This window comes from Salvelinus alpinus, chromosome 8, assembly GCF_045679555.1.
Source record: "Salvelinus alpinus chromosome 8, SLU_Salpinus.1, whole genome shotgun sequence".
NCBI classification, from domain to species: Eukaryota; Metazoa; Chordata; class Actinopteri; order Salmoniformes; family Salmonidae; genus Salvelinus; species Salvelinus alpinus.
Genome location: NC_092093.1, coordinates 6,532,325 through 6,544,422, shown reverse-complemented (window position 1 = coordinate 6,544,422; position 12,098 = coordinate 6,532,325). Strand labels below are relative to the sequence as shown.

General features: G+C 43.6%; 1 protein-coding gene across 2 annotated transcripts in view; it reads left to right on the top strand.

The window, feature by feature from the left end:
• ptk2bb (protein tyrosine kinase 2 beta, b) overlaps positions 1-12,098 on the top strand; it is a 65,758-nt gene that overhangs the window by 21,217 nt on the left and 32,443 nt on the right. For both annotated transcript variants that reach the window (XM_071412504.1, XM_071412503.1), the window contains exons 4-14: positions 3,958-4,045; positions 4,672-4,751; positions 4,889-4,951; positions 5,074-5,128; positions 5,525-5,665; positions 7,046-7,120; positions 9,182-9,283; positions 9,843-9,960; positions 10,115-10,154; positions 10,422-10,459; positions 10,628-10,669. In XM_071412504.1, coding sequence (XP_071268605.1) covers positions 3,958-4,045; positions 4,672-4,751; positions 4,889-4,951; positions 5,074-5,128; positions 5,525-5,665; positions 7,046-7,120; positions 9,182-9,283; positions 9,843-9,960; positions 10,115-10,154; positions 10,422-10,459; positions 10,628-10,669 — 842 coding nt within the window. The remainder of the gene's footprint in view (positions 1-3,957; positions 4,046-4,671; positions 4,752-4,888; positions 4,952-5,073; positions 5,129-5,524; positions 5,666-7,045; positions 7,121-9,181; positions 9,284-9,842; positions 9,961-10,114; positions 10,155-10,421; positions 10,460-10,627; positions 10,670-12,098) is intronic.

The window sequence follows — 12,098 nt, the reverse complement described above, 5'->3', positions numbered from 1 at the left end:
CCTGCTCTAAAGCAGTAGTATGTCCATCTGTTGAAACCTCCTGCTCTAAAGCAGTGGTATGTCCATATGTTGAAGCCTCCTGCTCTAAAGCAGTAGTATGTCCATATGTTGAAGCCTCCTGCTCTAAAGCAGTAGTATGTCCATATGTTGAAACCTCCTGCTCTAAAGCAGTGGTATGTCCATATGTTGAAACCTCCTGCTCTAAAGCAGTGGTATGTCCATATGTTGAAACCTCCTGCTCTAAAGCAGTAGTATGTCCATATGTTGAAACCTCCTGCTCTAAAGCAGTGGTATGTCCATATGTTGAAACCTCCTGCTCTAAAGCAGTAGTATGTCCATATGTTGAAGCCTCCTGCTCTAAAGCAGTAGTATGTCCATATGTTGAAGCCTCCTGCTCTAAAGCAGTAGTATGTCCATATGTTGAAGCCTCCTGCTCTAAAGCAGTAGTATGTCCATCTGTTGAAACCTCCTGCTCTAAAGCAGTGGTATGTCCATATGTTGAAACATCCTGCTCTAAAGCAGTGGTATGTCCATATGTTGAAACCTCCTGCTCTAAAGCAGTAGTATGTCCATATGTTGAAACCTCCTGCTCTAAAGCAGTGGTATGTCCATATGTTGAAACCTCCTGCTCTAAAGCAGTAGTATGTCCATATGTTGAAGCCTCCTGCTCTAAAGCAGTAGTATGTCCATATGTTGAAGCCTCCTGCTCTAAAGCAGTGGTATGTCCATATGTTGAAGCCTCCTGCTCTAAAGCAGTAGTATGTCCATATGTTGAAGCCTCCTGCTCTAAAGCAGTAGTATGTCCATATGTTGAAACCTCCTGCTCTAAAGCAGTGGTATGTCCATATGTTGAAGCCTCCTGCTCTAAAGCAGTGGTATGTCCATCTGTTGAAACCTCCTGCTCTAAAGCAGTAGTATGTCCATATGTTGAAGCCTCCTGCTCTAAAGCAGTGGTATGTCCATCTGTTGAAGCCTCCTGCTCTAAAGCAGTGGTATGTCCATATGTTGAAACCTCCTGCTCTAAAGCAGTGGTATGTCCATATGTTGAAACCTCCTGCTCTAAAGCAGTGGTATGTCCATATGTTGAAACCTCCTGCTCTAAAGCAGTAGTATGTCCATATGTTGAAACCTCCTGCTCTAAAGCAGTGGTATGTCCATATGTTGAAACCTCCTGCTCTAAAGCAGTAGTATGTCCATATGTTGAAACCTCCTGCTCTAAAGCAGTGGTACAGTGGGGAGAACAAGTATTTGATACACTGCCGATTTTGCAGGTTTTCCTACTTACAAAGCATGTAGAGGTCTGTCATTTTTATCATAGGTACACTTCAACTGTGAGAGACGGAATCTAAAACAAAAATCCAGAAAATCACATTGTATGATTTTTAAGTAATTCATTTGCATTTTATTGCATGACATAAGTATTTGATCACCTACCAACCAGTAAGAATTCCGGCTCTCACAGACCTGTTAGTTTTTCTTTAAGAAGCCCTCCTGTTCTCCACTCATTACCTGTATTAACTGCACCTGTTTGAACTCGTTACCTGTATAAAAGACACCTGTCCACACACTCAATCAAACAGACGCCAACCTCTCCACAATGGCCAAGACCAGAGAGCTGTGTAAGGACATCAGGGATAAAATTGTAGACCTGCACAAGGCTGGGATGGGCTACAGGACAATAGGCAAGCAGCTTGGTGAGAAGGCAACAACTGTTGGCGCAATTATTAGAAAATAGAAGAAAATAGAAGAAGTTCAAGATGATGGTCAATCACCCTCGGTCTGGGGCTCCATGCAAGATCTCACCTCGTGGGGCATCAATGATCATGAGGAAGGTGAGGGATCAGCCCAGAACTACACGGCAGGACCTGGTCAATGACCTGAAGAGAGCTGGGACCACAGTCTCAAAGAAAACCATTAGTAACACACTACGCCGTCATGGATTAAAATCCTGCAGCGCACACAAGGTCCCCCTGCTCAAGCAGGCGCATGTCCAGGCCCGTCTGAAGTTTGCCAATGACCATCTGGATGATCCAGAGGAGGAATGGGAGAAGGTCATGTGGTCTGATGATTCAAAAATAGAGCTTTTTGGTCTAAACTCCACTCGCCGTGTTTGGAGGAAGAAGAAGGATGAGTACAACCCCAAGAACACCATCCCAACCGTGAAGCATGGAGGTGGAAACATCATTCTTTGGGGATGCTTTTCTGCAAAGGGGACAGGACGACTGCACCGTATTGAGGGGAGGATGGATGGGGCCATGTATTGCGAGATCTTAGCCAACAACCTCCTTCCCTCAGTAAGAGCATTGATGATGGGTCGTGGCTGGGTCTTCCAGCATGACAACGACCCGAAACACACAGCCAGGGCAACTAAGGAGTGGCTCCGTAAGAAGCATCTCAAGGTCCTGGAGTGGCCTAGCCAGTCTCCAGACCTGAACCCAATAGAAAATCTTTGGAGGGAGCCGAAAGTCCGTATTGCCCAGCGACAGCCCCGAAACCTGAAGGATCTGGAGAAGGTCTGTATGGAGGAGTGGGCCAAAATCCCTGCTGCAGTGTGTGCAAACCTTGTCAAGAACTACAGGAAACGTATGATCTCTGTAATTGCAAACAAAGGATTCTGTACCAAATATTAAGTTCTGCTTTTCTGATGTATCAAATACTTATGTCATGCAATAAAATGCAAATTAATTACTTAAAAATCATACAATGTGATTTTTGGGATTTTTGTTTTAGATTCCGTCTCTCACAGTTGAAGTGTACCTATGATAAAAATTACAGACCTCTACATGCTTTGTAAGTAGGAAAATCGGCAAAATCGGCAGTGTATCAAATACTTGTTCTCCCCACTGTATGTCCATATGTTGAAACCTCCTGCTCTAAAGCAGTAGTATGTCCATATGTTGAAGCCTCCTGCTCTAAAGCAGTAGTATGTCCATATGTTGAAGCCTCCTGCTCTAAAGCAGTGGTATGTCCATATGTTGAAGCCTCCTGCTCTAAAGCAGTGGTATGTCCATCTGTTGAAGCCTCCTGCTCTAAAGCAGTGGTATGTCCATATGTTGAAACCTCCTGCTCTAAAGCAGTGGTATGTCCATATGTTGAAACCTCCTGCTCTAAAGCAGTGGTATGTCCATATGTTGAAACCTCCTGCTCTAAAGCAGTGGTATGTCCATATGTTGAAGCCTCCTGCTCTAAAGCAGTAGTATGTCCATCTGTTGAAACCTCCTGCTCTAAAGCAGTAGTATGTCCATATGTTGAAGCCTCCTGCTCTAAAGCAGTGGTATGTCCATATGTTGACGCCTCCTGCTCTAAAGCAGTAGTATGTCCATATGTTGAAACCTCCTGCTCTAAAGCAGTAGTATGTCCATATGTTGAAGCCTCCTGCTCTAAAGCAGTGGTATGTCCATATGTTGACGCCTCCTGCTCTAAAGCAGTGGTATGTCCATATGTTGAAACCTCCTGCTCTAAAGCAGTAGTATGTCCATATGTTGAAGCCTCCTGCTCTAAAGCAGTGGTATGTCCATATGTTGAAGCCTCCTGCTCTAAAGCAGTAGTATGTCCATATGTTGAAGCCTCCTGCTCTAAAGCAGTGGTATGTCCATATGTTGAAGCCTCCTGCTCTAAAGCAGTAGTATGTCCATCTGTTGAAACCTCCTGCTCTAAAGCAGTGGTATGTCCATATGTTGAAGCCTCCTGCTCTAAAGCAGTGGTATGTCCATCTGTTGAAGCCTCCTGCTCTAAAGCAGTAGTATGTCCATCTGTTGAAACCTCCTGCTCTAAAGCAGTAGTATGTCCATCTGTTGACGCCTGCTTCTCTAAAGCAGTGGTATGTCCATCTGTTGACGCCTGCTTCTCTAAAGCAGTAGTATGTCCATCTGTTGACGCCTGCTTCTCTAAAGCAGTGGTATGTCCATCTGTTGACACCTGCTTCTCTAAAGCAGTGGTATGTCCATCTCTCCCCAGGTATGATCTGAGAGTCCGCTACATTCCAGTCAACTTCCTGGAAAAGTTTAAACAAGACAGAACCACATTTCTGTATTTCTATCAACAGGTACAGTAGGCAGCAAGCACTACTCTGACTATGTAGAGAACACATTACTACTCTGTCTATGTAGAGAACACATTAATAATCTGTCTATGTGGAGAACACGTTAATACTCTGACTATGTAGAGAACACATTAATAACCTGTCTATGTGGAGAACACATTAATACTCTGACTATGTACAGAACACATTACTACTCTGACTATGTAGAGAACACATTACTACTCTGACTATGTAGAGAACACATGACTACTCTATGTAGAGAACACATTACTACTCTATGTAGAGAACACATTACTACTCTGTGGAGAACATTAATACTCGGACTATGGAGAGACCACATTAATACTCTGACTATGTAGAGAACACATTAATAATCTGTCTATGTGGAGAACACATTTCTACTCTGTCTATGTAGAGAACACATTAATAATCTGTCTATGTAGAGAACACATTAATACTCTATGGGGAGAAAAAGAGTATACTCTCTGTAAAGAACACATTAATGCTTTCCAGAACTACATCATCCAAGATAACTCGCTGATGTCTGGTGCTTGTGTGGATACTGTAGATGCGTAGTGACTACATACAGCTAAGAATGAATGTGTTCTCTCGGTATTTGCCTGTGTTAGGTGCGTAGAGACTACATGCAGTACCATGCCAGTAAAGTCAGCGATGGAATGGCCCTGCAGCTGGGCTGTCTGGAGATTAGGTGAGGTTGGGATTTCCCTCTTTTTTGGATATTCTATTGTCGATGTGTAGACATCGTCAACTTCACAGTTGGCTTTTGTCCGTAAGAGCTTCGTTATTGCGTGTCATGTTCTGCTGTCTCTGCTGCTTCACCTTCAGGAGGTTTTATAAAGACATGAATGCTAAAGGTCTGGAGAAAAAGTCCAACTTTGAAGTGTTAGAGTAAGTATGTACATTTGTCGTGTTTTTTTCCCCTCCCTACTAACCTTTTTTTTTTAAACCTTTTTAAGAAAATCGCATTTGTTTGATTGGTTGTTTGATTCTAACTGGTCTCTCCAATGAAGGAAGGACGTGGGACTGAACCTGTTCTTCCCACAGGAGCTCATCGACAGCACGAAGGTACATTTATACATTTTTTGTTGTTGTTGATATCCACAGGATCGTTTAAAATATTATTGGAAGTTTTTATGAGCATAAATTAGGTTGTAAATGAGCCTACTTCACTTTTACGTCAACAAGGATAATTTCTGATCATTTCTACGCTAGCGGTGTTGTTTACCCTCCATTCAAACATGTATTTGTCTACCATGTGACGTCATAGTAAAATAGGGTTATGAAGGTGTTATCCAATGTTGCTGTGGTCTGTCCCAGTTCTTGTCATCTTCGTGACCTGATCCAGCAGACGTTCCAGTAGTACGTTACTCTGAAAGAGGAGGGTTAGGGTCACTATTACTAACAGAAAACAGTTAGTTTGATTAATATAATGTTGTGATGTTCTATGATGTTCTGTCCCAGTCTCGTCATCTTCGTAAGATGATCCAGCAGACGTTCCAGCAGTACGCTACTCTGAAGGAGGATGAGTGTATGGTTAGCTTCTTCCAGACACTCACCGACTTCATCACCATTGGTGAAGAGGTCTACCCTTGTGAACTGGTGGTGAGTGTTGCTGCTGGCTTTACAGACAACAAGGATGCACTGCAAACACCTGACCTCAAATGTACTGCAAACACCTGACCTCAAATGTACTGCAAACACCTGACCTCAAATGTACTGCAAACACCTGACCTCGAATGCACTGCAAACACCTGACCTCAAATGCACTGCAAACACCTGACCTCAAATGCACAGCAAACACCTGACCTCAAATGCACTGCAAACACCTGACCTCGAATGCACTGCAAACACCTGACCTCGAATGCACTGCAAACACCTGACCTCGAATGCACTGCAAACACCTGACCTCAAATGCACTGCAAACACCTGACCTCAAATGCACTGCAAACACCTGACCTCAAATGCACTGCAAACACCTGACCTCAAATGCACTGCAAATACCCGACCTCAAATATTTTGCAAATACCTGACCTCAAATGCACTGCAAACACCTGACCTCAAATGCACTGCAAACACCTGACCTCAAATGCACTGCAAACACCTGACCTCAAATGCACTGCAAATACCTGACCTCAAATGCACTGCAAACACCTGACCTCAAATGCACTGCAAATACCCGACCTCAAATATTTTGCAAATACCTGCCCTCAAATGCACTGCAAACACCTGACCTCAAATGCACTGCAAACACCTGACCTCAAATGCACTGCAAACACCTGACCTCGAATGCACTGCAAACACCTGACCTCGAATGCACTGCAAACACCTGACCTCAAATGCACTGCAAACACCTGACCTCAAATGCACTGCAAACACCTGACCTCAAATGCACTGCAAATACCCGACCTCAAATATTTTGCAAATACCTGACCTCAAATGCACTGCAAACACCTGACCTCAAATGCACTGCAAACACCTGACCTCAAATGCACTGCAAACACCTGACCTCGAATGCACTGCAAACACCTGACCTCGAATGCACTGCAAACACCTGACCTCAAATGCACTGCAAACACCTGACCTCAAATGCACTGCAAACACCTGCCCTCAAATGCACTGCAAACACCTGACCTCAAATGCACTGCAAACACCTGACCTCAAATGCACTGCAAATACCTGACCTCAAATGCACTGCAAACACCTGACCTCAAATGCACTGCAAATACCTGACCTCAAATGCACTGCAAATACCTGACCTCAAATGCACTGCAAATACCTGACCTCAAATACACTGTAAACACCTGACCTCAAATACACTGCAAATACCTGACTTCAAATACACTGCAAATACCCAAGTGTGGACTTTCCTAATTCGTTCGTAACTGCTGACGTTTTTTTAGTGGGGTTACAAGAATCTACAATTACAGTCTGAAGTTTGTCAAGAAATTAAAGTTAACTTGCAACCCCACTGTTTGTCCACAGCAAGGCTGGAGTCTGTCAGTAGAGCTGGTGATTGGAGCCAGGGGCATTCGCCAACGCACCCATAAAGACTCAGCGGTAAGCATGCAGGGCATTCGCCAACGCACCCATAAAGACTCAGCGGTAAGCAGGATGTTAACTGTATACAGGGCATTCGCCAACGCACCCATAAAGACTCAGCGGTAAGCAGGATGTTAACTGTATACAGGGCATTCGCCAACGCACCCATAAAGACTCAGCGGTAAGCAGGATGTTAACTGTATACAGGGCATTCGCCAACTCACTCAGAAAGATTCAGTGGTAAGCAGGGTGTGAACAGTTTTACAGGGCTTTCGGAAAGTATTCAGACCCCTTGACTTTTTCTACATTTTGTTATGTTACACTATTATTCTAAAATGGATGAAATAGTTTTTTCCCTCATCAATCTACACACAATACCCCATAAATGTATTAAAGATAAAAAAACAGAAACATCACATTTACATTAGTATTCAGACCCTTTACTCAGTACTTTGTAATTGCACCTTTGGCAGCGATTACAGCCTCAAGTCTTCTTAGGTATGATGCTACAAACTTGGCACACCTGTATTTGGGGAGTTTCTCCCATTCCTCTCTGCAGGTCCTCTCAAACTCTGTCAGGTTGGATGGGGAGCGTTGCTGCAAAGCTATTTTCAGGTCTCTCCAGAGATGTTTGATCGGGTTCAAGTCCGGGCTCTGGCTGGGCCACTCAAAGACGTTCAGAGACTTGTCCTGAAGCCACTCCTGCATTGTCTTGGCTGTGTGCTTAGGGTTGTCGTCCTTTGGAAGGTGAACCTTCACCCCAGTCTGAGGTCCTGAACGCTCTGGAGCAGGTGTTCATCAAGGATCTCTCTGTACTTTGCTCCGTTCATCTTTGCCTGGATCCTGACTGGTCTCCCATTCCCTGCCGCTGAAAAACATCCTCACAGCATGATGCTGCACCACCATAGGGATGGTGCCAGGTTTCCTCCAGACGTGATGCTTGGCATTCAGGCCAAAGATCTTGGTTTCATCTGTTTGGCCATAATGACCATCGTTATGTTCAGAGGAAAAAGGGAGAGGCTTGCAAGCCGAAGAACACCATCCCAACCGTGAAGCACGGGGGTTGCAGCATCATGTTGTGGGGGTGCTTTGCTGCAGGAGGGACTGGTGCACTTCACAAAATAGATGACATCATGAGGGAGGGAAATTGTGTGGATATATTGAAGCAACATCTCAAGACATCAGTCAGGAAGTTAAAGCTTGGTCGCAAATGGGTCTTCCAAATGGACAATGACCCCAAGCATACTTCCAAAGTTGTGGCAAAATGGCTTAAGGACAACAATGTCAAGGTATTGGAGTGGCCATCACAAAGCCCTGACCTCCATTCTATAGAAAATTTGTGGGCAGAACTGAAAAAGCGTGTGCGAGCAAGGAGGCCTACAAACCTGACTCAGTTACACCAGCTCTGTCAGGAGGAATGGGCCAAAATTCACCCAACTTATTGTGGGAAGCTTGTGGAAGGCTACCCGAAACGTTTGACTCAAGTTAAACAATTTAAAGGCAATGCTACCAAATACTAATTGAGTGTATATAAACTTCTGACCCACTGGGAATGTGATGGAAGAAATTAAATCTGAAATAAATCATTCTCTCTACTATTATTCTGAGATTTCCTATTCTTAAAATAAAGTGTGGATCCTAACTGACCTAAGACAGATCATTTTTACTAGGATTAAATGTCAGGAATTGTGGCTAAGGTGTATGTAAACTTCAACTGTGTATATATATATATATATATGAGGGTATTTTCAGCCTACACATTTATATCCTTCTACAAAAAAACTAAAGAAGGAACATTCCTCATTGAGGCCTGCTGCAAGGGTGTCTCTCTTTGGAGAGGTAATACTTCCCTATCTCTTCCTCATCCCCATCTGTCCCATCCCCAGCCTGGGTGGGCTCCAGGGTGAAGTTTCCCTTAGGGACAGATCTAGGATCAGCTTCCCCTTCCCCAATACTTACCCTAACCATTAGTGTGGAAAATGCTAAACTGACCCAAGGTCAGTGTCTACGGGGCAACTTCACCCTACACTTGAGGCTTTTAAGTTTATCAGCTAATTGTTTCTCTCTTATACCCTCCAGCCTGTGTGTCTAGCGAACTTCAAACAGATCAAGAGCATCAAGTGTTTATCTCAGAGTGACAACAAAGCCCTCCTCAATCTTGACATAGACGGAGCCAGACAGGTACACATTTAAAAATATAGAAAAAAAACTTTATTAGCACTGCTTAAATCAGGACACAGTGAGGCCCGGACCCATTATTCATTAATGGTCTCAGAGTACTGATCTAGGATCAGTATTGCCTTTAGATCATAATACATAGTTATTTAAACCTGATCTAGGATCAGTATTGCCTTTAGATCATAATACATAGTTATTTAAACCTGATCTAGGATCAGTATTGCCTTTAGATCATAATACATAGTCATTTAAACCTGATCTAGGATCAGTATTGCCTTTAGATCATAATACATAGTCATATTTAAACCTGATCTAGGATCAGTACTTCTACTCTTGAGAGGTCATAACTTGAGATCTGTGTGTATATCAACAACAACAACAAAAAAACACGCAACATTTTTATTGACGTGATAGCTGAGTTAAAGGCCTGCATTTTAAGTCATATTTTGTCCTGAAAGCTTATAGGTCTATGACCCCTATGACAGTATAATGCTATATAGTGTTTGTAATGTGATTTGTAATTGTCAGTAATGTGAATGGTTTGTATCATCATCTTCGTCAGCCTCTGTCTATCAACGTGACTAAGTTTGTGATGGCAGAGAACATGGTGGACCTTATTGATGGTTACTGTCGTTTGGAGCACGCCACTGACGAGTCGTTCATCGTCAGACCAAACAAAGGTAAAGGGGATCAGGACGTTCACCCCGTCTATATAATGGTTAGGGGAAACACTGAAAGAGTGCATCACAATGGTCTAACTTGGGTTTCCTCATTTCTCGTTAAGTCTATTGAAGCAATGTGAAGTAACACCGTGTTTCTACCATGACCCCATAGACGCCAATCTACGAAGTTCCCTTCCAGATCTACCAACAAAGTGAGTGGAGTGAACAAAGCTTAATATTTTGGTGTTTTGTGTAATTTCTATAACAAATCACTATGCTGAAACTGAACTGTACATATTGAGAGAGTAGTTGTTGGAACATCGGATATAAGCTCAAGTGAAAAGTGAGTCTTTCGGATAGATTTATCAACGAGACAGGTCGTGTTACTGTAACGGTGTGCGCCTGGTGCATTGTGGAACTATAAACCCAGGATTGATGATCCTCTCCTCGCCTCCTCTGACTGTCTCTCCTCTCTGTAGTCAAATGGAAAACACAGGTTGCTTCAGATATAGCACGGGTGAGTTATTATCTACCAAGACTGCTTTCATCTTTGTTTGACGAAGTATCATGATTCATTATTAATCATTGTTCAAATCAGTGCAGTGGCTGTGGGGTGGGGCAATGTCTCAAGTTGACCCATCTGTTTTGACCACAAACTGATATCATCAAATATCCAATCGTTCAGGATCTGAAATCTACGCTGAGATTGATGAACGACCGCGGTCTGGTAAGTAGTAAGTTTCCTGAAGTCCATGATCAGCTCCTTCGTTTTGTTTGATGATGAGGGAGAGGTTATTTTCCTGGCACCACTCTAGTTAGAGGCATGCGGGGGGGGGGGGGGGGGTTGTTAAGGATCAGCGTAGTGGAGATGTTGTTACCTACCCTCACCACCTGGGGGCTGCCCGTCAGGAAGTCCAGGACCCAGTTGCACAGGGAGGGGTTCAGACCCAGGGCCCCGAGCTTGATAATGAGCTTGGAGGGCACTAAGGTGTTGACCGCTGAGCTGTAGTCGATGAACAGCATTATTACATAGGTATTCCTCTTGTCCAGATGGGTTAGGGCAGTGTGCAGTGTGATGGTGATTGCATCGTCTGTGGATCTATTGGGGTGTTATGCAAATTGAAGTGTGTCTAGGGTGGCTGGTAAGGGGGAGGTGATGTGATTAACTTGCCTCTCAAAGCACTTCATGATAGTCAATTAGTTCAGTTAACTTTGCTTTCTTGGGTACAGGAACAACGTTGGACATCTTGAAGCAAGTGGGGATAGCAGACTGAGATAGGGAGAGATTGAATATGTCCGTGAACACTTCAGCCAGCTGGTCTGCGCATGCTTTGAGGACGCGGCAAGGGATGCCGTCTGTGCCGGCAGCCTTGCGAGGGTTAACACGCTTAAAGGACTTACTCACGTCGGCCACAGAGAACGAGAGCCCAGAGTCCTTGGGAGCATATATTCCGATTGTTCAGACCTGTGTTGAATAGACCTTAGCATGGGTACTTCCTGTTTGAGTTTCTGCCAATAGGAAGGGAGGAGCAGGATGTGTGATCTGATTTGCCGAAGGGAGGGCGGGGGAGGGCCTTGTAGCCATCCCGGAAGGGAGTGTAACAGTGGTCGAGAGTTTTTGATGCTCGAGTACTACAAGCAATGTGTAGAACTTCGTTAGCGTTTTCCTCAGATTTGCCTTCCATGATCTACTGTATGTTCTATGATCTACTGTATGTTCTATGATCTACTGTATGTTCCATGATCTACTGTATGTTCTATGATCTACTGTATGTTCTATGATCTACTGTATGTTCTATGATCTACTGTATGTTCTATGATCTACTGTATGTTCCATGATCTACTGTATGCTCCATGATCTACTGTATGTTCTATGATCTACTGTATGTTCTATGATCTACTGTATGTTCTATGATCTACTGTGTTCTATGATCTACTGTATGTTCCATGATCTACTGTATGTTCCATGATCTACTGTATGTTCTATGATCTACTGTATGTTCTATGATCTACTGTATGTTCCATGATCTACTGTATGCTCCATGATCTACTGTATGTTCTATGATCTACTGTATGTTCTATGATCTACTCTATGTTCTATGATCTACTGTATGTTCCATGATCTACTGTATGTTCTATGATCTACTGTATGTTCC